The sequence below is a fragment of the Typopeltis vanoorti genome, chromosome 18 (assembly GCF_054136105.1).
Source record: "Typopeltis vanoorti isolate ZY-2024b chromosome 18, IOZ_Tvanoo_1.0, whole genome shotgun sequence".
Classification (NCBI taxonomy): Eukaryota; Metazoa; Arthropoda; class Arachnida; order Uropygi; family Thelyphonidae; genus Typopeltis; species Typopeltis vanoorti.
The window spans coordinates 50,223,078-50,249,218 of record NC_143566.1 but is presented as its reverse complement, the minus strand read 5'-3'; the positions used below and the strand labels follow the sequence as shown (position 1 = coordinate 50,249,218).

At 34.1% G+C, this 26,141-nt stretch overlaps 1 protein-coding gene across 1 annotated transcript in view; it reads left to right on the top strand.

Moving 5' to 3' along the window:
* LOC150096662 (oxysterol-binding protein-related protein 11) overlaps positions 1-1,212 on the top strand; it is a 263,387-nt gene extending 262,175 nt beyond the window's left edge. The window contains exon 11 of the mRNA XM_090408675.1: positions 410-1,212. Coding sequence (XP_090264801.1) covers positions 410-509 — 100 coding nt within the window. The 3' untranslated portion in view covers positions 510-1,212. The remainder of the gene's footprint in view (positions 1-409) is intronic.
* Positions 1,213-26,141: the final 24,929 nt, after the last annotated feature.

Sequence of the window (26,141 nt, the reverse complement as noted above, 5' to 3'; positions counted from 1 at the left end):
AAAAAAACCAGGGGACAATATTCAAGTTTTGTTCACTAGTGTTGTTAATAAACCAATAAAGTTCATTATAAATAGGAAGAATGCATAAGTTTAATTAAACAAGAATAAAACTGTTGTTAAATTAAACTTAATAAAAATTTTGTTATTTATCTACCTTTTTTGCATATACTTTTGAAACAACCATATAATGCTATTTTTTTATATAGTTAGTCTTTCTGAAAGACTATACTTTTATCTTCATAACATTACTACTTCCATGTTATGATCGTGTTTTGCCATACGGTTTAGCATTTTCACTTAAGATTATACTAGAAAAGTATGAATTAGTTTTAATTTTTTTTCAATATAGTATTGCTTTTTTTTGTTAGTTTTCTTTATTTAGTTATTACATTTATTCTGTTTAAAATAGCTCTTTGGTTACAAAGTCCTTTGATCCAGTGCCTAAGACTCCACCTGCTCAAGAGTCACCTATCCTTACTAGTAACCGTGATCGTACATTTGTCAGCTGACTTACCTTCTTTTCCTCACCTGTCCAGTGATTTCCAAAGATGACCAAATTAGGATGAAAAAGATACAGCTAAAGATGATACTGAACACCCTTCATTCATCTACACGCTCAACTAAAGGGACTATATTTGCTACCATGCTTATCGTGATATGGATTGCCATCACATTCCAGGTTGATTATATAAAGGTATTATCAATCTTTGCCAAGAAAATGGTGCATTTTTCAGAAACTGTTTGTTAAAAATATATATATAATGTTAGAAGTTACAACGAATACAGAAAGAAGTACATCTTCCCAGATGCCCCAAAGAATGAAAATTTTGTGTATTTTAAATAACTCAAAAGTAAATGATATCCTGACTAGCTATGCTTTTTGGAGAGTTACAGATATGTGTATATGTATATAGTGTGATATGCAAGTTCATATGTGTATATATTCATTCATTCATGTGTAAGATATTTTAAGAATGTCTTTTAAGTTTGAAATTAGTATAATTTGTTTTCAACAGTAAATTTTGTGCCTGTAGGGTTTTTTCTAAAAGTAAAAAGTAGGGTTTTTTTTTTTTTTTTTTTTTGTACTTTGTAAATTTTTTGGTAAAATGTTTTTGATTATCAGATAAATTGTTCAGTTATATTGTGATTATTTTAAAAAATATTAATGTAAAGTGTAACGATGTCAGAATTACTCCTTATTCCTTTGTTTGTAACAAGTATAATCACAATAGAACAAATGTTTTTTTTTTTTTTTTTTTTTCAAATCCATTTTTCTAATCATGTAACGTAGTTATCAGTGTGATTTTTATTTTCACAAACAAATTATCTTCATTTTTGTTAAAAATAAGTTTACTAGTGCATCTTGTAATAATTTAATCATGTAATTTTTATACTGTAATCATATATTCTGTAAAATAACAATCATCTGTTTAATCTGAATTATTATGCCTTATTTAAATTTAAACAAAGGCTAATCAGATTTTATAAGAATTCAAATATTTGGTTAAGAGTCATAAACATAAAATACAAAACTTAAACCTGTTCATAATAGTTAACTGTTGAGCAATATTCATTTTTAGATATTACTGGCCAGAAGAATACACTATGCAGGTAGGAATAACCAGCTATCAGAGCATTAATTAGGTTTCAAGAAGCCAAGTTACTTGGACATGATAGGCCATTGATTGTATCATGAATGGGGAAAATTGGAACTATATATGATTTAGATTTTGACACCTAGTGCACTTTGGTCATCATTATTATTATTATTGTTTATTATTTAAATATATTAATATATTTGTTAATATAATTATTTTAATAATAATAATCAAAGTGGACTAGATAGATAAGTGATAAATAAAAAAAACTAGCTCAAGAACAAGTAATGATAAGATTATAATACATAGTAGAAAATTAGATAGTAGTCAGATTTTATATCTCACTTCTATTTGGTTGCATCTGCTAATGTCAATATTGAGATAGTTTGAGAATTATAGCTACATAAAATATTAGAAAAAGTCATACAGTTGTAAAGCATGGTTGATTTAATGAGAAATATTATTCTGCAGACTGCAAGACAGCAGGGATGTAATAAACACATGCATTAAATTCTGGACATGCATGCTCATCTTTCAGCTACACTAAAGCCCGCCTGTGTGTGTGTGTGTGTGTGTGTGTGTGTGTGTGTGTGTGTGTGTGTGTGTGTGTGTGTGTGTGTGTGTGTGTGTGTGTGTGTGTGTCAGTTTTTCATGGCAACTGTGTGAGCCATGTATTTAACGGCATGTCAGTCATGCTGTGTATGCTTACATTAATAATATTACATTTGTTAAAGAAGCAAGTTGATCTAGATTCTGTATGATTTGGATTTGATAGTTTTTTTTATCTTTTGGATTAAAACTATAGGTATCCCCAAGAAAAAAAAGTCCATTGGCATCTAGCCTGATGACTTAGGCTGCCATTTTCTGGACTACAATAACTATTGACTGCACTAATCATGTACTTACCCTCAGCTGTTGAAGAAACATGGTATTCAGCCTTTTTTTTTTTTTTTTTAATTAAAAAAAAAAAAATGAAACAAGTGCATATTCATCAGCATGCTCTGATAGAAGAATCATCTTCAACTTGGCTGTTACCCAAAGTACTCAACTATGCATATCTGTCTAACACATTCTTGTTACTTGGTTTAAAAACTGTAGATCTGTTATTTGTACTAGAGGAGAATAAGGTTTCTTAATAGCCTAATCACACTGTACAATGTTGTCAACAACTTTTCTACTCCTTAATAAATTATAGAAATACTCCCTAAATCTTCTCTTTAAAGTTACATCAGTACAACTAAACTGCTTATCTTCTACTGCTTAACTTCTATTGTAATTTACTGTTATCAAGAATAATATTACAACTTTATCTACCCTCCTTTATCTCTTTATCTATTCTTATATATAATAGATTATATATATTATGATATCACATTATTTCTTGAAGATTTTAGCTTTGCAATATGCAAACACCTCCTAAATTGTTAAATTAAAGCAGTGCTTAGTATACTGGTATATTTAAGTAAATGGTAGTATAACATACAAGTGTCCAAGATATTTTATCCACGTGTATTCAAGTTCATTGTCTAATCTGACCATGAACAATTTATTTTTTTTTATCAAATGATCAAATTTCTTCATGGTATTGGTATTCTATTTTATTTCATAAATATTTTGCTCTTCAAGGTGTTATAATTTGCCATTATTTTCCAAAGAAATCACTAAGCAGTTAATTAATAAAATGCCATAAGCAAAAGAATAGTAAGTAATTCTATTTGAAGGCTACTTTTGTGCTGTGGAAGGCATATCTTATTTTTCTTTCTTTATTTTATTTTTTGTTAAGTTGTTGCTCTTTTGTAGAGAGCTTTAAGGTTCTAGTTGAAAGCCTCTCCCCCCCCCCTTCCCAATAATACATATCAAGGACTCATTCACACTGGATGCACTCACAATCCCTAAAGGTAAATTATTCCACTCACTCATTCACTGCTCTGTGAGAGTAAAAGCTAGCTCTTACCACTTTCTTAACCACAAATAAACTTTACTTCCATGGATGCCTTTCATCAGACGATATCCTATAACACCCATTTAGAAGTTTATAGACCTCTCCAATATCACCCCCTCTTTCTCCTGTTAACAAGAGTCTGTAGTCCACATACTTGCAATCTGTGCGCATAATATGAATTCCATAATTCTGTAATCTTTGCAACTCTTCTTGCACCTTTTTTCCTAGCTTCTTTATCCAGTCAGAACCCAGGAGACCAAATCTGTCCACAATAGTCCAGGTGTGATTTTATGAAGGCCTTGTAAAGAAGCAAAATGTCTGCCTTATCTGTACACATCAAAGTTTTCTTCAGCATTGCAATTATCCTCTGAGTCGTATTTGCAATTTTTGCTATGAGACCATTGAACATGAAATTTCTATCCACCATTACACCAAGATCCCTAGCCTCATCAGTTTCTTGTAGCATCACACCAAAGTGCATAACTTTACACTTACTAACATTAAACTGATAACCATTTTCATTTGCCTAAATTTCCAGCCTACTGAAATCCTTCTGTAACTGCTGGATATGAGTAGCATCCTTGATTTGCCCTATCTATCTTTGCATCATCAGCAAACAATGGCACAAGTGGTGAACACTACTACTACTGCTGGTTGCCTTAAAGCTGGCAGATTCATACCAACCATATGCTGCTTTTTACTATCTGTCTGTCAACCATCCATTTATCCAAGTCAGGAGTTTATATTCAAAACCCATATTCCAACAGCCTTTCATATGGTATCCTATCAAATGCCTTAGCAAAATCCAACCGTATCATAGTGTATCCATTCCCTTTATCCATTATGTACATTTTATAGAGACAAAAAGACGCATGTTAGAGCAATTACTTTACTTACAATTAAGAAAATAACACTCATTGTTTCAACCTCTACATCAAGGTCATCATCAGAAGTTTACATATAAACAAAACACAAGCTACATGACACTACACAAATGTAAGATAAATCTAACTGGTTTCTGAATTGTTTACACTAGCCTGACCTCCAGTGAAAACAATTCCTTAAAATAAATAATTACATAAAATAAAAAAGTTTACATGATATATATATATAATGATATATATATATATATAATAATATACAGATGATTAAAAAAAATAGAAAAAAAATTATAATGGAACTACATCAAATGCATCTCTACAGTCCTGTTTATCATAAGGTTTTGGTACATTTCCAGTTAATTCTGTGACATGTTTGGAGTGCATGGTCTGATGGGCCTGTTTTATCATAGTGAAGGAATTTAATGTGATGTCTGCAGGGGTGGCTCGTACATAGGCACTGCGGAACTGCAGCACCCCCAATTTTTCTCAATATATAAATATATTTATTAATTTGTTTATATTTGCTTGTAATATTTAATTTTATCACCAACTCCTATACAATTCTTTTATTTCTATAAAAAATAATAAGAGAATTGTTAAGTGCTACAAAATCCATCTTGTAGCACTTAGGAGGATGAAGGACGCTAGCAGCACTGTGTTTATCACAGTATCATATTACTATGCGCACAAGCATATGCACATCATAGTGAGATGCGAGCTATTAGCATAATACAGCACTGTCCGTTGCACAGTTCCACTCTTGTTTATATGCAGTTTGCACCAGTAGTAGAGTTTGTAGTGCTTATCGTGTTTACTCCGATAAGCACTACGAACACTATGAACTTTTGGATAGATTTTGTTAAGTGCTACAAAATCCATCTTGTAGCACTTAGGAGGATGAAGGACGCTAGCAGCACTGTGTTTATCACAGTATCATATTACTATGCACACAAGCATATGCACATCATAGTGAGATGCGAGCTATTAGCATAATACAGCACTGTCCGTTGCACAGTTCCACTCTTGTTTATATGCAGTTTGCACCAGTAGTAGAGTTTGTAGTGCTTATCATGTTTACTCCGATAAGCACTACGAACACTATGAACTTTTGGACATTACAATTAAAGGATTTAATTGTAATGTCCAAAAATTGTAAATCCATTCCTTTAATTACAATTAAAGGAATGGATTTTATTTTTAAGTAATTTTGAATTATACCAAACCGTATAATTTTATCGATAATAAACAATATTTTTTCATGTTTAATTTTTTTTTTTTTTTTTAATTTTTACCATAATTTTGATATTTTATCCAAACACATATGCATTGCACTTACAGTGTGTATGTATATTTCGAAAGTTGCAGCACCCCCACGATTTCAAGCCACGTGCCGCCACTGGATATCTGTGTTTGTCTTTTCTTGTTGGAATAGTGTCCTGCTTCCCCCTATGGAGGACAAGCTGCAAGTGCACTGGATTTTTTAAACGCTTGGATGGATATAGTAAGAAAGAGGATCTTTGGATGAGCTGGTATACTTTTTAATTTTGTAGGAGGTTTGAAAGTTGCCTTAATCATGTATTTATGTAGTGTTCTATTTTTTTTTTTTTCTGATATTCCCCTTACATATAATATGACTATGGCATTGTTGTAATCTTTTTTACCTTTTATGGCATTGTTGTGAACTGCTTTTTTGTTGTAGTCATTTTCTATAAATGTTTGGATAATTTCATATTCCTTCTTTAGTATACTACTCATCAGAGCAAATCGTTAAGGCTCTATTTTGAGAGTACCGATGACCGCAGTGTTTTGTATTTTTTTATGTAGGTAGGGAAATTACCTACCAACTCCTTGAGTATAGCTGCTAGTCTCTTGTATAACTGATAATTGTGACTGTCGATTCCTTCAACTTGGTCATATTGGTATTTTTGTATTCTTTTGGCAGGCCATAAATTCTGTGAGTGCAGTCATAATCTGTTAACAGCTGTTTAATTGTTTCCTCTGACCAAGTGATCACTGACTACCTGATTAATTCTGTTTTTTTTTTTTATTTTTGATATAGTCCGTAGGATCGTAGTTTACCAGTTGGTATGTGTTGTGTTCGAATACCAATTGGTTCATTTTTTCATCTGATCAAGAACAGTGGTAGCATCGCCTTTGTCTGCCATTGTAAAAATGATATCTCTGTTATTTCTTAGAGATTTAAGGGCTAATTTTTCTGCTTTAGTTAAATTGCAACTTAGTTGATCGGACTAAATGGTATCCAACCACAACATGTACCAATCGGTAAATTACGATCCTATAGACCACATCAAAAAGAAAACAACAGAATTAATCAAGTCAGTAATTGCTTGGCCAGAGGAAACAATTAAAAAACTGTTAACACATGATATCGCACTCACAGAATTTATAGCCTGCCAAAAATACACGAAACAAACACACCACTACTGCTAATAGCTGAAGGAATTGACAGCCCCAATTATCACTTAGCCAAGTAACTAGCAGCTACACTCAAGGAATTGGTAGGTCATCCTCCCCCCCCCCTCCCCCCCCCCCCCACACACACACAAAAAAAACACAACACACTTCATAAACAAAGCTAAAAACATCACACTCAACAGCGAAGATTTATTAGTCAGCTTTAACACAATTGCCCTTTTCACGAATGCCCCAATCGATGACACGATTCTTCTCACAGAACAAATTTCTGCCCGATGTCACAGCTCTCTTTGCCCATATATCTCCCTCTAGGTATTTTGTGTGGCAGAATAATGTCTACCTGCAAAAGAGAAGGTACAGCCACCATGGGCTCACCACTCTCCCCCCCCCCCTTGCTAACTTTTTACATGAAGACGTCAAGCGACAAGCTCTAGATTCAGCAAGCCCAAAGTTTGGCTCAGATATATTCACAATATATTCATTAATTGGTCCCACAGCCACCTGAAAAAACAACACAAATGCATATCTGGTTTACCACTGAGATTGAAAACAATAACTATCTTCCTTTTTTAGATATACATGTCACACACCTTTCCTCAGGCTGTCTTTCCTTCATGGTCTGCCAACAAACCTACACACACACACACAGGCCAATACATACCACCAATACAATTCATACCACTATCCCACATAAAAACTAGGGCCATCAATACTCTCAAACATAGAGCCCTAACAATTTGCTCTGATTAGCAAGTACTAAAGAAGAAATGTAAAATTATTAGCCAAACACTAAAAAAAATGACTGCAGCAAAAAAAAAAAAAAAAAAAAGTTCACAAGATTCTTCACAATAATGCCATATCATACATAAAGGGAATAGAACATACATAAACACAATATTAAGGCAACTTTCAAACCTCGTGCAAAATTAAAAAGTATACTCAGCTCATGCAAATATCACCTTCCTTAACATGCACGCCCAGGGATTTACAAAATCCAGTGCCCCTGCAATTTATCCTACATAGGGGAAACAGGACACACCATTCCAATAAGGAAAGATGAACAAAAGCCACATTAAATTCCTTCACTTAGGCATGTCAGATCATGCTCTCCAAACATATCACAGAATTAATGGGAAAGGCACCAAACTACACTGCACAAAAAAAACCTGGTTTGAAAGAAAATCAAGAATGCTTTTGAGATACTAAATGGTCATCCCAATCTCAACCAGAATAATGAATTAGTAATTCCAAGAATCTGGAAGACCCATCTGTAGCCTATGTAGCATTCGGAACATGATGGCAGAATTCCAATACAAGAAAACTTTATAATAACAGGACTGTAGAGATGCATTTGATGTAGTTCCACGGTAATTTTTTTTTTTTTTTCCATCTGTATATTATTACTGGATTCAAAACATCTGATAATGTTAGTAGTAATACTCCTCTTCTCTTGTCTGTTCGTCATTCCTAAAAATACTAGACCCTTTAAACTCAATTCCAATTCCAATTACAATATATGATTCTGATAGTCAGATTTCACTAATACTAACATCTTAGGCCACAACATATTTAATAAAGCAATGAACAATAGAAAAATAATATATTTGGCATAAGTTGGCTGTGTTTAATTATATATAATGATATACTTCTGTATGGATTAGTTTAAACATATTTTATTAACACTTTTGATTTTATGATTTTTGAACATCATCCCTTGAATCTTTAATATTTTCTCTAACTTACATATTCACAATATTTTATGCATTATAATAGTATTAGCTATTCTTGAATCCCATCCTTAGCATATCCACTCTCCAGCCAAGTGGTTGTGGGTTCAACTCCCGCCATGAGCACGGATGTTTGTGATCCTACTAACTCAGTGTGGAAAGGGCATATGCAACCCTACCACTTATTCTAAGCAGAAGACTTCACTCCCAAAACCCATTGAGGTGTGGGAGTGACCATACAGTGTCTACAGACATCAAATGTCTGTAGACACTGTATTTTATAATTTTATAATATAAAATGAAATTTTAGAATTTTTATTTTAGAATCCCATCAACATTTGTCTGTATATTTCCTTCGCATTTGGTTACTTAACATTTTGTTATTTCTATAATTAATGCCAGTAATTTCTCTTTAATTTTCTACATTTATGTCAGCTTGACAGGAACTTGAATGACATATAAAATGGAATATTTAAGTAAGTCTTTGAGGCAATGGGTGGATACTTTTAACATTGGTTGGATCTGCTACTTAATTCTAAGACTTGTAATTCTGATTTCAAAAGCTTATTAGTAAAATATTTGAAATACAAATAAGAATTATAAATTATTAAGAAAGACATTCTCCACATTATTATTAAAAAGTGACATTCTCTACTTTTAACTGCTTCATCTTTTTCTGTTTATTAGTTTATCATATGTTATTTGGGTACATAAGCCTATAAATACAAAGCTTTACATACTAATGTGAATTATTATACATTAGGAATTTGCTTAAATGGTGATTTCCTATAATATGCATGATCATGAATATACTGAAAAATCCATGTTGCAAGATTAGTGTAGTAGCGGTGGTTTCTCAATTTTTAGATTTCAACAGAGAAATCATCGAAGTAATTTCTCTTTTCTTAATCTCAGAGTGATAATTTATGATTAAACAGGAAAATAAATAGGATTATACATTAGGATATTTCTCCTTTTTTTTTATTAGCTTTCAGATTGCAGTGTATATACTATTCTTAAAATTTGAATGATGACTTGAATTATAAAGATGAGCTCATCCATAAATTATAAATTGTTCTTATGGAAAAGCAAGGAGAGGCTGCTGTTTTATGATAAGAGGAATGAGCTTTTTTTCTCATTTTTTCAGAAAATCTCTCACCTACTGTATTTACTCAAATATAACTCCCACTTTTTATCCCAAACTTAAAATTTTGGTGAAAAAAGTTATAAATCCTTAGTAATGAATACTGAGGATTTATAATTAAATCCTCAGTATTCATTATAATTTATAATTGCTCACATTATTTAGAAAATGAATGTATTTAAATTTTAATTATCAACATTATTTATGCATTTGGCCACTCACCTTCAGCTCGCGATATGTTTAAATCTTTAGTGACAATGCTTCTGGAATGAAATTAAAACAGTTTCATTATTGCTTGTCCTTTTATTATTTTGGAATCATAAGATCACCGTGATTTTTAAAAAAAAAAACTGAAAATGCACATGACTTACCAAGAGTCTACTATTCGCTATCGCTACTTCCAGTCTTGCATATGATTGGTGCAGTATTAACAAAAGATTGCACCACTTCACAATAAAGGCAAGCTGACAATTGTTGAGTTAAAATGCCGATTCTCTTCAGCTGAATTCCAAAATATCTCAAACTGCCATAACAACATTCACTATCTATTTCTTAAGGTTTCAAACTTTTTTTGCTGTGCAAGATATTTGCAAAATTGTTTAATTTGTTTTTTCATAGGGGCGTGAGATATACGCAAGGACAAGTTATATTCAAGTAAATACAGTGTTTTTTTTTTCTTTATATAATCTATGAGAATGTGAATCTGCCCAAAAGCAATAGCCAGTTTAACTACACTTTTTACATGTATCTGCAATTTTTCTATTAAAAAAAATATGAATATTGCCATATTGTTCATTGATTAAAGTTTAATTTGACATTTGACAATATCTGTAATCTTGTAACTGAATTTTCAGATCTAATCTTTCAGATCTTCTCTGATTGACAGTTTAAAGATTAACAAATTTGTTCTCAATCTAAAGCAATGTACACTAACACGAGGGGGAATCAATAATAAAGTTTATTAATAAAAAGTATATAAATGGAATTGACAAAACAAAAAGAAATATTTGCATTCAGTTCACATTGATTGTTGAAATTTAGTAAATATAGATTACAGAGATAGATGTAGCAAGTTTATGGCTAGAAAGTAAATTATACTTGACAAGAAATCCTATTCTAGTTTTAATCCAATTAAAGGATTAAATTGAGAATAGAAAATCCCATGGATTAAAACAAGAATATAATTTTCTATCAAGTATGCTTTCTAACCAGGTGAAAAAACTTGTTACATCTTCCTTGTATATGAGAAAAAAATATGACTTCTACATTGACTGAAAACCCAATATTTCCAATGGGAAGTGTTCCTTCCCATCTGAAAGGGGCATACTATGCATTATAGCTTACTGAGGAAATGTAATATGACATCAAAGCTTCAATATACACCTGGCCTAGTAACGAGACTGGATACAAACTTATGTCTGTTTGTACTTGGATCAAGGATTAAAACAAGAATATAATTTAAAGATCATGTAAGATACATGTGTTTCACATTACGTCCACATGTATTTTTCTAAAATCAGTCCACAAAATTATATCCCACACACATCACTGCAAGAAGATATAAAAACATGATGGTAATTATTGTTCTTCATGAAAAAAAATGAAGATACAGACTGGCATTACCACAATTTGTGATGTTATCATTATATTGTATTCATTGGACAACAGTTTAAAAGTTCTGTGGACAGATCATTAAGAATTTGAAATGAAACTGATGATAAACTTAAGATAATTATAAATTAAATATACCAAGAAATTATATACTTGGTTTAATCCTTTATCCAAGTGTAAGCAAACAAAGTTTGCACCTGAAGTATTTTCAGGACTAGGGCAACTCGTATAAAAAAGCTAAGACTTCTCATCACTTGCCTTAGTATTTCATAATGCAAAGCACATCTCCTTGCGAACATGTATAATGCTATGCATTATAATAAGGGTCCCCACCCAGACCGGTTTCAACATTTATTGAGATCTCTTCAGTGGGAACCAGACCCAGAGGTGATACTAAGGTAGAAGTAATGCAGAAGTCATATTTTCATATACGAGTTGCCAAAAGTTGTCGCCTTGTTATTAAATTACTCTGGATTAGAGAAAGAAGTTTTTTCACTTAGTTATACTATCAATTAAATATTCCAAGAAATTATATACTTGGTTTAATCCTTTATCCAAGTGTAAATAAACAAAGTTCAATATGATAACTATCTCAATAATTTTTCAGAGACTGTAAAATTATTGAGATAGTTATCATATTGAAGTAATAGCCTTAATTTAAAATCAAATAATGTTTAAAATTTCAACCATCATATTAAGATCATCATTAGTACACATACATGCAGTAAAGAAACATTAGTCATAATCATTAGTACACATACATACACAAAAAGAAACAAGCTGCATAACAGTACAATACAGTATGCTACTGCATTGTTACTTTGATCAGTTGTTGACCTTAGCGTAACCTATGGCAAAGGAATAATGGCTTAAGAATTTCCAGGATATCGATGATCCATTTGCAACCTACATATGGTTCAAAATAAAAAAGGGTAACATAATTCCTAAGTCAAACAAGCCACAAATAAAATAACAGAACTGCAGACCTTCAACAATACAGTACTCTTCAAACAAGAAGAGTACTGTATTGTTGCAAAGCACATCTCCTATAGTTAGACAGTTTTATTTTATTTTGATTTATATATATATTTATCATCTTCATCAAATTCCTGCCTTGTACCCTCAAGGGGTGTAGTGGATATGATAGTATTACATGAAAAACTTTCCTCACCCATTCTGTTTAAGTGATAATACCACTTGAGATTAGCTCTCTGCTAATGCATTCCTGGATGCTGACAATGTCAAGTTCTTTCCTGTTATTCTTGTTTTTAATATGATATTGCCATGATGCCATCTGTTCGTGCCCCTAATCTTTCTCAGGACTCATATCTGCTGTCTCTAGTGTTTGGTCAAATGTTTTACTTCTGACCCAGCTTCTCAGATCCATAAGTTAAAACTGGTTTGAACACTGTCTTGTATGCAGCTAATTTAGTACGACTAATTTCTCTCTTATTCCATGTGAATTTATTCAATTGATTTCCTACCATGCTAGCTTTGTTGATTCTGTTGTCTATTTCCATAATTAATTTACCATCTTCACTAAAAATCATGCCTAAGTAGCTGAAATGTTTTACTTGTTCCACAGGTCTCCACTCATAATGCAGTTTACATTTTCAATGCTTTTGCCTATTTTCATTATCTTTGTCTTGTTATTGCTGACCTTCATTCCATATCTATCACAACACTTATTCAATTTAGTCAGGGAATCTTGCAGACTTGTAGCAGATTTATTTAGAAGTATAACATTGTCTGCATAAAGAAAAGAGCTGACATTAACATCTCCAATTTTGATATCAAGTTTAATACCACTTTCCTTCATAATGTGATCCATATAGATAATGAATAACAACAGAGGGGTTAATGTACATCCTTGTCAAAAACCAGATTTAACATTAAACCATCTTCCTATACTTTCTTCAATTCTAACTGCCGACTTACAACTCAAATAAAGACTAAGTATTGCTTGATATAATGCTCCATTCACACAATATAACTGTAGCGTTTTGAATAGCTTCTCTTTTGGCACCTTCCAGATCTACAAAACTTAAATACAGATCTTTGTTATATTCCCATGATTACTCAACTGTTTGTCGTAAAATGAAGATCTGATCCTGACAGCCTCTATTTGGCCTGAATCCAGCTTGTTCTTCCCCAAGCTTTTCTTCCACAATTCTTCTCAACCGTTTCTTGAGTATATTTGCATAAATCTTACCAGGAACATTCAGTAAGAAAATACCTCTGTGTATAGCTCCTGACTTTTATACCTCCATACTTGAGCATTTCTGGTCAAATATCATCTACTCCTGCTGCCTTTACACATTTCAAGCCTTTAATGGCTATTTCTACTTCAAATATGGATATGTATTCCTGCACAGTGTTTTTTAGCACTGTGCTATTACTGCTTGTTTCATTTAACAGTTTTTCGAAATAATTACTCCATACTTCAAGGATATCTTTTTCTCCCATTTTCCTGTCACCCATATCATCTCTAATTTCTTTTACAACACTCTTTCCTCCATTTCTGAGCTACTTCAACAACCTCAAGAATATCTTGCTACCTTCTTGATATTTATTTTCTATGTTCTTCCTAAAGTCTTCCCATGACTTTTGTTTAGCTAGTTTTACACAGAGGTTAGCTTTCTTACATTCGTCTCTGTATTCTCTAAGAGCACAAACTGACTTATTTGCCAGGAACTTTTGATATGCTTTCTTCTTTTCCTTCACTGCCTCTTTAACTTCCTGTGTCCACCATGGAGTTCTGATTTTTCTATCCTTGCAGTACCATATGCCTCTCTGGCTGAATCAATCAGGATTTTCTTCAAGGCTTGACATTAAATCTCCAAGATTTGATTCCTGTTCTCAAACTCTTTTATTTTTTCTTTAATAATCTTTGTGTATTTTAGTCTACAGTTCACATCCGAGAGCTGCTCAACTTTTATTCACTTTAAAACTTTCTTACATGTTCTTCATTTCAAAATGAAATTCAATTTTATCCTGCTCAAGACTAACTAGTGATCACTTCCAATTTCAAATCCTCTCTATACTCTGGTGTCCTGCACCAGGGAGAAAACATCACTATCGACAATAACATAGTCAATGAGACTTTTCTTATTCCTTGCCTCTTCTCTCCATGTGAATTTGTGCGCATTTTTATGTTGGAACATGGTGTTAGTAATAACCGGTTCATCTCCTGACCAGAAATCCAACAGGTATTTGCCATTATTATTAGCTTTGATCTTTTCTCCAAATTTTCCTAAAATATTTTTGTATGTCTGACAATCATTTCCTACTCTGCTATTTAGATCCCCAACAAGGAGCAACTTTTCCTTTTTCATTGTGTCAGTTGCTTTCTCTAAAGCCTCAAAAAATTCCTCCACTTCTACCTTAGTAGAACCTTCTGTTGAACCATAGGCACAAATAAGTTTCTTTGTCCTGTTCCCCATTCTAATATTTGCCCACATCACTCTACTTGATATTGCATGCTGTTCAAGAAGATGGGCCTCGTATTTAGTGTTGAATACTATGGCTACTCCTTCTTTTCCTTGATTGTCATTGCCTGAATATAACATTTTGTATTTATTGCTTGGAAAGATCTTACCAGTTTTTGTCTTTTTTTGTTTCAGTCACCCCTATTATGTCGATCTGGTACTTATCTAATTCCTCAGCTAGCTCCATTTCTTTGCCATTCAGGCTTCTTATTTTGATAGTACCGATCTTTAACTCTGGTGATGTTGAGTTGGGATGTGTTTTCAGATTTGTTCCAGTAGCTGACTTTTTGCTGTTTACCCTGGTTCCTGGTGAAAACAACTTGGGCCTTGTTTAACTGGGCGATGCCCCACTTGGCATGAAATTTTGTCATGTTGTACCATCATTTTGTATTTATGTTTAAGCCAATAAGAATACAATTTGGTCGGATAAATCCGAAATTGCCAGCCCATCCTCGTTCGTTCAGTATTCGAGTAGATACCTAACGGTGCACCACGAGAAGGTGAGGATTGGACATTAGATCAGAAGCCCTGGGCGGTTCTCTGCATTCCTTTAAAGGCTGTGTGGAGGTCTCCTCTCAATTATACAGCTTTGATCCTTAAGTACACCTTATATATTTATTTGATATGTATTTATAATTTTGTGTATATATATCATTGTGATTTAATTATTTTTGTTTGTCTCTCACCAGAAGTCAAAGTTAAGGTAAATATTTAACAAAAGTAGCAATGCTTCAGTATTACAGTATATGTATGCGTACTGATGATGACCTAAACGTGAAGGTTGAAACATCGACATGACAGTTGTCTTCTTCGACAATGGTTGGTTCTCTTCAGAAACTATAAGAGAGCCAAAATTCCCAATCAATACCAAAGCAATCTATGGAATTTCTTTGATATTGAGAAAGTTCTATTTTTCATAAGTGAACTTTTGGTCAGTGCATAAAGTAATTAACAGAGAAAGAGTAATATGGCTTCATTTCAACAACGCAAATTATAGAACCATCCAGTTCAAAACAGCGGTCAGTCCAGTGAAACCTTTATCATCATCATCATCATCAAATTCCTGCCATGTACCCTCAAGGGGTGTACAGGATATGACAGTACTACATGAAAAAATTACATCGTTACTAACTTCCTATCTACAATTTTCCTCCAAATCAGTCTGTTACTTGTCAAGACTCCAACATTATCAGATCTTATATTTCTATCGTCTAAGGCACTTTGTACCGTATCAATCCACCTATACCTTGGTCTTCCTCTGGGTCGTTTTCCTGCCAACCTGGCAGAGAACACTTGTTTTGCTAATCTTTCCTCTCCCATTCTATTTAAGTGACCATACCATCTGAGATTAGCTCTGCTAACACATTCCTGGATGCTGACAATGTCAAGTTCTTTCCTAATATCCTCATTTTTAATATGATATTGCCATTGATGCCATCTGTTCACGCCTCTAATCTTTCTCAGGACTCTCATATCTGCGGTCTCTAGTCTTTGGTCAAGTGTTTTACTTCTGACCCAGCTCTCAGATCCATAAGTTAAAATTGGTTTGAACACAGTCTTGTATAGCTAATTTAGTGTTCCGACTAATTTCTTTCTTATTCCATATGAATTTATTCAATTGACTTCCCACGATACCAGCTTTGCTGATTCTGTTGTCTATTTCTATATTTAGTTTACCATCTTCAGTAAAAATTGTGCCTAAGTAGCTGAAATGTTTTACTTGTTCCACAGGCTCTCCATTCACAACACAGTTGACATTTTCAATGATTCTGCCTATTTTCATTGTCTTTGTCTTTTTATTGCTGACCTTCATACCATATCTATTACAACAGCTATTCAATTTAGTCAGAGAATCTTGCAGACTTGTAGCGGATTTATTTATAACATCATCCGCATATGAACATCACCTTTATCAAAATGCACTAATAAAAGGTGAATATACGGATGCTTGGGCTGCACTTTTAAATAGAGCAAGCTAAGGCAACTCTGATGCAAAGGATTGTATTCTCATTAGCTCTCTGATCAAAATTTCGAAACTTTCAAATTTTCAACACATGTTCGAATTTGAAATAACATTGGATCTTTATCCACTATATCTGTATAATGATATATTATTATTATAAAAGTAATATTTTATATTGTATTAAGAGAGATTAAAATATTTACTTTTTATGAAACCAGTGATTCAGAAGGAAATGGTTGCATGATTTATTACACACATATACAGGGTGTTCGGGATAAATTTGACATATTTATAATTAATTATATTTTTCCGTAAGTTACATGTATTAACACACACTTCTCTTCATTTAAAAGTTTGGACCCTTCTTCATTCATATACAAGATGTCAGAAAGGATGGATAGCTGGAACCCACCTGAATCATGGAAGAGAATAACTTGTATCATGATGATTCGTGCCCGTCATCAAAATAAGGATATTACGACTGCTGCCCAATGCTCCCTGAATACAGTAAAAACAATCGGGCATGAACTAGAGACTTGCAATGGTGACTACGAGGATGTAGCAAGAAGAAAGATCCCTAGCAGATGATCTGATTGCGTTCGTACAGCAGAATTCCTCGCAAATCTGCAGGAACAGGTGTTGAAGAACCCTGGCATTGGAATTCGGGCTTTGTTCGTGGAGTTGCTAACTGTAGTTAAGCCCTGGATAACAAGGGTAGCCAATGGTAGGCCGTATGTATGGCAGCAGGATTCGGCCCCTTGCCACACCTCTGGGAAAAGTCAAAAATGGTTGTCTGAAAATTTCTACGACTTCACCAGTCCAAATGTTTGGCTTCCAAACTCCCCAGACCTTAACCCCATGGATTATTTTGTATGGGGTGCAGTTGAAAAAGACACCAATCGCACTTCCAGTAATACAAAAGCCCAGTTAATGGATAAAATTAAAACAGTTTTTGCGGCCCTTCCCAGGGAGACTGTAGCATCAGCTTGTTCGAGGTTCCGAAGCAGAATTGAAGCTGTGATCGATGCTAATGGTGGTTATTTTGAGTAAATCTTGTTGATAGTATTGTAATTAACTCTGCCTGTAATGTTTTTTTGTCAATTCATTAAATTTAATAGATACAAAGAAGATTTTCTTTTTCCTTACGAAACTGTCAAATTTATCCCGAACACCCTGTATATATATATACATTATATACATATTACATAATTGACAATCAATAAGCCCACAAACAGTATAAAACACTGGTAAGAAAACTGATCATTCATGTTAAGGAAGAAAGGAAAAATCAGAGTAGAAGAGAATTAGCTGAGCAAGCAAAAGGAAATTCTAGAGTTCCTTCTCTGTCCAGGAAGTAAAAGGATAACTTTGAATGCTGATGGAACAGAATCAGATGAAATAGTTGAATGACTAAGTGGTCACTTGGCAAGGGTGTATCTTACATGTGGAAATTCTTCAATAATAGGTGTGACAGGGACTGATGCAGAAATAAAGGTAGATTTCATCGTGGACAGCAAGTTAGAACAAAGAGCAAACATGAAATTTGAGGATCATTACCGGTGACGAAACTTGGGTGTATGGGTACGACCCTGAGACGAAATAGTCTTCATAGTGGAAGAGCCCATCAGCTCCACGACCAAAAAAGGCGAGGTAAGTCCACAGCTCGACTAAGTGCATGCTCGTCTTTTTCGACATTCGTGGCATTGTGCATCGAGAATTCATCCTCGGGGGCCAGACTGTCAATAGCGAGTTCTACTGCCAAGTTTTAAGGCGTCTGAGGGAGGACATTCGACAAAAGCGACCAGATCTGTGGCGCACGAAAAACGATGCTCCACGACGGCAATGCACCCTGTCACCCAGCTCTCCTCACACGTGAGTTCTTGCCGATCTCACTTCCGCACCCCCCTACTCGCCAGATTTGGCTCCTGCAGACTTTGCCCTCTTCCCGAAGATGAAGATCCAGATCAAAGGTCACCGTTTTGACAACATTGCAGAGATCCAGCGCGAATGGCAGAAGGTGTTTGACATGCTTCAAAAAGAAGACTTCCAGGACACATTCCAGAAGTGGGAAGAAAGCTGGTAGCGCTGTATTGATATACAAGGGGACTATTTTGAAGGTGATAGTATGTAAACGTGGATAAAGTAATTTCTCGTAAACAGAGCTAGTCTCAAAACTTTTTGATACTACCTCATATTTAATAAAGATGATGTAAAGATTATTTAAATATAAAGAGCCAATAGGCTTCATTTCGGCGATATAAACATTATTCAAATTAAGGGGATATTAAATCCCACATTGTTTGAGTCCCAATCTTTGAGTTTCTTATTCGGTTTTAAAACAATGTGGGATTTAATATCCCCTTAATTTGGATGATGTAAAGATCTTAAAATGATGATTTATCCACCCAACCTATCATGATGAACCAAATGTATTGACAGCTGAAATGTATTTCTGTGTCAATGGATTTGTGTTTTGAATTCTTTGCATCCATGTTTTAATTGACATAAATTTAAATAATTGGTTGGCATTTTCGACCAGCCTTTGCTGGCAAAGGTTGGTCTATTGGTAGAGCCTCTGCTACTAATAGGTTAAGCAAGTTTGAGCGTGGTTAGTAGTTGGATGGAGATCAATCGTTCCATGCTGTTGGCACACTGTCCCTCGATGGGTCTTTGGACTCCCTGGAGGTGTCGCATAATAATAATAATAATTTTAACATAGCAGAATATAAGGTTATGCATTTTGGAATGTATTTCATGTACATTCCAAAATGCATAACCATGTACTTCATTGATGGAGCAGAATGCAGAAAATTGAGGCTAGGGATTTGGATGTGGTGCTGGTAAACAGAAAGTTGAAGTTTGGGGACATTTTGCAAAAGTAGCTAATTGGATGATTATTGAAGGGGACACTGATAAGCGGCGAGGGGGTTATATCTCTGCAGCTTTGATACAGCCATATTTGGATTATTTGTGCATTCACGAATCTAGTTACTTGGTTTTTTGGGATGAGAAAGAGATGGAAACGATTCAGAGTTGACTGACCAAGATGGTAACAGGTCTGTGGAATGCTTTTTTTGAAGTTAGATTGAAGATTTGTGGTTTATAAAAGATTGGTTATGTTGAAAGGAGGAATGTGACACATGCTTGCCAAAAAGTGCCTCAATAGTTCTACATTCCCTTGCCTGTATGAAGCAGATAATACATGTCTGCAATGCTATATAAGCATACACACATGAAACAGCAGTGTAGAGATTCTTTGCTGTCAGAATGTGTGGACAAAAAAAGAGTTGAGTCCATTCAAACATGGTATAATAATTGGAACTCACAAGTTCAGTCCAAGACATTCCTGCCACATTGCATGTGCCCTGGTTTCCTGTCAGCAAAGTATCGTGAAGTGGAAACATTCATTGTGGAGCAACCAAACTACTCCCATGAACTGGTAGGCCCAAGAAACTGACAAATTGGGACCGGTGAACATTTAAACGTTGTCACGGTAAATCGTCAGTCAGCCTTATTAACACAAATGACTTCCGCATCAGCTTTTGAATTGATGTCAGTGACAGAACTATTCTCCAGGGGGTGCTTGCCCTTGGGTTTCATGGTTGTGCTGTGGCTCACAATGGTTATATGAAACCTGCCAATACCCAGTGTCATATGAAATAGTGCAAACAGCACTGTCATTGGACTGTGAATTAATGGAAGCAGATTCTATGAAGCGATGAATCTCAGTACATGATCTGGCAATCTGATGGATGTGTGGATCTGGAAGATGCCTGGTGAATGATATTTACAGTAATGTCTGGTATTGACTGAAATTTGAAGACAGCAGCATAATGGTTGGGAGCTGCTTTTCCTGGTTTGGATTGGGTCCATTGGTTTCTGCATCCAGATCTTTGAAACGCTGATGCCTACCATGACATTTTGAACAATTCTGTCTTCAGGTTGACAAACACTTGAATCCAGATGCTGGACTGGAACTGCCAATTACAGCAGTAATCCTTTAATTTGTAGCCATTGGTAATCGTTTAATTTCATAGTAGTGTATACTACTACATCCGGATACTTAATTAGGACACATGACAACTGGACGATGGCCAAGTAGGTGACGGAATAAAAGTTCAAATATGCAATTGTATTCTGTTGATCTATTACCAGGTAAATTTAAATAATATTTTTTTTCAGAAATGAATTAAAAGAACGGTATAAACATAAAATTTGAAAATCTCGCTTATAATTAAGTTTATTTTTATTGTGTAGAATTATGAATTGTATAGAAGTTATATTGAAATTTCTCATACAAAAAATGAGTCAGCTAGTTAATAATTATGTATATTATTATTATTATTATTATTATTATTATTATTTTAACGGTGTCTCCATGGAGTCAAAAGACTCATCGCGGGAGACCCGACAATGACACACTAACCATTATTTACACAATACCTGTCATACCTCTCCTTAAATTCATTCACAGTTGAAGCATTCACAACCAGTTCTGGCAAAGCATTCCACCCATTCACAACCCTCCAAGTAAAAAATCTAGTCCTAACACCCTTGTTAACCACACTCTTACACAATCTCCAGGGATGACCTCTCGTTCTCTCACATCCTGCATTGGTCTTAAGAATATCATCAGTATCAATCCTGTAAAATCCCTTTAACAATTTAAATACCTCTATCATATCTCCTCTCCTACGTTTATATATTTACGTTTATATATTATATATTTTCGTTTATATATCAAAATTTGTAGGATCATTTTGATATATGATATAAACGAAAATATATAATATAAATATTTATTAACTAGCTGACTAATTTTTTGTATAGGAAATTTCAATATATACAATAAAAAAAACTTAATTATAAGCGAGATTTTTCAAATTTTATGTTTATACATGGGAGGTGGAAGGCCAAGGACTCACTGGATAGATTATATCCAAAACCTTGGGTGGACACGTTTGGGAACCCCACCAGAACACCTGAGCTTGGTGGCAGAGGATTGTGACCATTGGAAGTTCCTCTTGCAGCTGTTGCCCCCACAACCCAATTAGGAAATGTGGGCCTTGAAGATGTATATATGTATGTTTATACCGGTCTTTTAACTCATTTTTACCCGGTAATAGATCAACAGAATAGAATTGCATATTTAATCTTTTATTCCACAGCCCACTTGTGTACCCACATGACAACTGGGTGATGGCCAAGTGGTCGCCCAGTTGCCCGTGTCCCAATGACTACGCTGACCGATCACCATGCGAAATGCAAATTTACAGTTACGTAAAGGACATTGCACATTTTCACCTACACCTTTAATGAAAAGAAATTCTCTTCTAATATTATCATTAATACTGCACTTACGTTTCGGCATTATAAGGGTAGAAAAAGATAAAAATTATAACACGCAAAGTATTGATCAAGTAAGATATTTTATAACAGAGGCATGGGAAAAAAGAACATCGCCATTAGTTACTATTAGTTATTATTAGTTAGGTATATTATTTATAATACTAATGATTATTATTATAAATAATGAATAACGCCAGCCTGGTTGGCCGAGTGAAGTGTATCCACCCTCCACCCAAAAGGCTGCGGATTCGTATCCTGCCGTGGGCATGGATGTTTGCGATTGTCTGTGAAAATAGTGGTGGTCGTCGGCAGTAGATGGCATTGGTGTAGATGATGAAGGTAGTTGCGGCTAGTGGAGTAGTGAAGACGGAGAATTGTAGAGTAGGTGCCCTCCCTCGATGAGTCTTTGGACTCCCTGGAGGTGTTATGTAATAATAATAATAAATAAAATTTATTTTTATCAACATTGTAATAGAAATTGGTAGTAAAAACAAGATAAAATCCATTTTTTCCTGGCGGATACTTAAAAAAGCAGGACTTTTGGAATTAACTCGGGACATTTTTATAAAAAATGGGACGAATGGGAACCCTAGCTAAGCGGTATGTGCATAATTAAGGTGAGTAGTCTTACGCATTGATTATACAATATACACTGGAGCCAAAATATTAGGACCACCTACCTAACAGCATATTTGTGCCTCCCATGACCGAGATAATAGCTTGCACCATCTTTGCATTGCCACTGGACAGAAATTTGTCCTCGGGCATTCTGGACCAACTACACAGAATAACGCCATAGAGATCAGCGACTGAATCTTGTACTCGCGTCAACAAGCAGGTGTTCCGTTCCACATGATTCCGATAATATTTGATGGGATTCAAAACAGAATTAAGTGGCAAGGGGAGCAAACGAAATGCTTGGATATGCTTTTCAAACCTTGTGATAAGTGTTTTCTTGCTGGAAGAATCCAGATCCATTGAGCTTGTTACCATGTAGGTAAGAATTAATAGTGTATTCACTGGGAACGAGAGGATCCAGTGAAATTCATGAGAACAAACTCTATACTACGATACAACACTCAAATTATCATTCAGATATAAATAGAAAACACACCTAAAATGATCAAGAAAACAGGACAAAATGGGTATTCATAACACAGTATATTAAGACGCCTACTTAGATGCTTTCTTCCCTCTGAACAGAAAGGGGGTTCCTCCACCTTTGAGCTTAGAGTTTATATCGGTATTCTTTTATCATTAGATACCAAACCTCTAAACAAAGGTAGAGGAACCTAAAGAACTCAGCATTGTCTCACCTAAACTGGAATCTCCCTAGCAAAGATACTCCCTAATTGACACTGCAACTCAGATTTCGATTTCAGCCAATGGGTCTATCGCCATCGGCTCAACTTTCCAATTAAGTGTAATATAACAGAATCCACAAAATAAATTGAACCAATGGGAACAGCACGAAAGTGACAAAACCAGTGAGAGGGAAGTCAAAATATTGCAAAAATAATCCAACATAGGGTTATCTTTCATATTCGATTACACCCTTCAATATGCACTGGCAAATGTCTAATGGAACTGTGTAACACAAACACCAGGATATTTCTGCAAGGTGAGGTTACTTCATCACGATTAAAGTAACACACTAAATGGGTATGAAGAAACTGCAATGCAAAAACTCCAATTGCATCTCTCTATAGCTTATCGGCATCGACGATGCGCTTAGGTCTGAAAGATCCCATTGAGGAAAATCTAGGATGAACTTTTATAAAGGTTTTTCAATTGAAGGTGTTAGCTAGTCTCATATAAAGTTTTCTCTCCAGGAAACACTCAGGTTTTCCAACATGCACAACAGCCAAAAACCCGCTTACCCGTGCCAGAGATCGACTAACTCGGGAACCGGTCAAAAAAAGGCTTAGAAAAATTTCCTCTAGTCGCTGACTAGACTCGAAACCAAGTCTTCCTTCATGCGGCCAAACGCCGTGGTGTGCAAACGCCACATCCACTGAGTATATTTTTATTAACACTAAAGCATCTATGTACAATCAAAATAAATATATATACAACTATTTACAATATATACATTTGTACATAGAATGCTTATTCTAATTGACATTTTGATTTACATTTCTTGAGGCTACTTCTACTGAGGTTATTTGTATCAACAACAGCAGCCGTGTACATTTAAAAATAAATATATATACAGCTATTTACAATTTGTACATAGGCTGCTAATTCTATTAGGCGTTTTCATTTACTCGTTACAATATACTTATGACACCTGTTTTACAATCACTGTTTAAATAAGATACAACATCACATGCTCCATTTCTATTTTCCTTATTGTCCTATTGAATTGCTTGAGCTGTTATTTTTGTTGGTATATGTTACATAGTGATTTCAGTCTATAAGTTCCATTATCAGATCAGTCTATTCTCATTTATATATATATATACATACATACACACATACATACATATACATATATACATACATATACACCCACACACACATATACATATACATATATATGTTAGCATTGACATTTTCCATATGTACAATTCGTTTTACATACATATATCTTCATTTTATCTTCATTTCTGTATATCTTTATTTTATATCTTTGTTCACATATTTTGGAAGACTATTTTATTAACTTAATTTAAATGCAGATCTTATTCTTAAAATACATACATTGCTTATGTTTTTATTTACATTTATATATGCATATATTTTGGTAGTATCTCTATATCTCATGCAGATTTTATTTTTTTGTAGGCACTCTTATTTTTACAAAAAAGAATTCCATCTTGCTTTAACATTATATTGTTTGCTTAACTTAAGAGGTAAATCTGTAGTTTCTTATATACAAAGTTTTCTGAATTGCAGAATTAGTTACAGGTCTATAAATGGATAATATATCCTATTAACATTTTGGGTTATTATCATGTTATGAACTTATGTTATCTGCATTTCTTACAATTGACATTTCTACCGTCCTTGTGTCTGTATATACAAGAACATATACATATGTCTGGTAGTATATCTTAATCTACATATTTATTACTAGAGTAGTACTGACTTATCTTAAGGAGTAATTTGCTATTTACTTTTTTTTTTTTTTTTTTTTTTTTTTTTTTTTTTTTACAGAATTAGATGTACATACATATATATATATATATATATATATATAACATTCTTATCCCTTATATATAGGCGTACCTATATATTATTATTAATATTTTTATTATTTTTTTAAACTTTTACTTATTTATTTATTTTAATTATTTTATATGAGCCTGTGTAGCTCAGTGGATGTGGCGTTTGTCAACCACGGCGCTTGGCCGCACGAAGGAAGACTTGGTTTCGAGTCTAGTCGGCGACTAGAGGAAATTTTTCTAAGCCTTTTTTCGACCGGTTCCCGAGTTAGTCGATCTCTGGCACGGGCAAGCAGGTTTTTCCTCCCGGAAACTCGGGTTTTTCGTCCTGTAAACTCAAGAAAATCGACCGTAGAACCCACATTATTTCTGACGTTAAATATATTGTGTTAGGGTTAGGGACCACGAGATGGCGGCACATTTGAGCCGTCTCTCTTCACTGAGTACCGCTTAATTAGTGATAGCCTTGGGCCATCTATCTCTGATTGGTACCAGTGGAGATTGAACTGCCCACTCAGTCTCCAAAAGTTAGATAGGGCTAAATGGCCTCGCCTACTCCCCGTATACGGGAATAAAAAGGCGTTAGCTGATTTTTTTTTTTAATTATTTTATATACATATATACTTTTGTTTTAATTTTTTTATTTTTATTTTATTTTTTTTTTATTAGATTTGATATCTTGTTGTCATTATTCCTCTCGTTGTGGTGAATGAGCCTACGTTAACAGCACCTTTGTCTGGGATTATGCTTTTTGTTCAGATAGTGGGTTATCATTATTGTCTACCACTAACTACGGGGGTTCCATTATCGGTATAAGTTTTATTTTTCCTTCTTC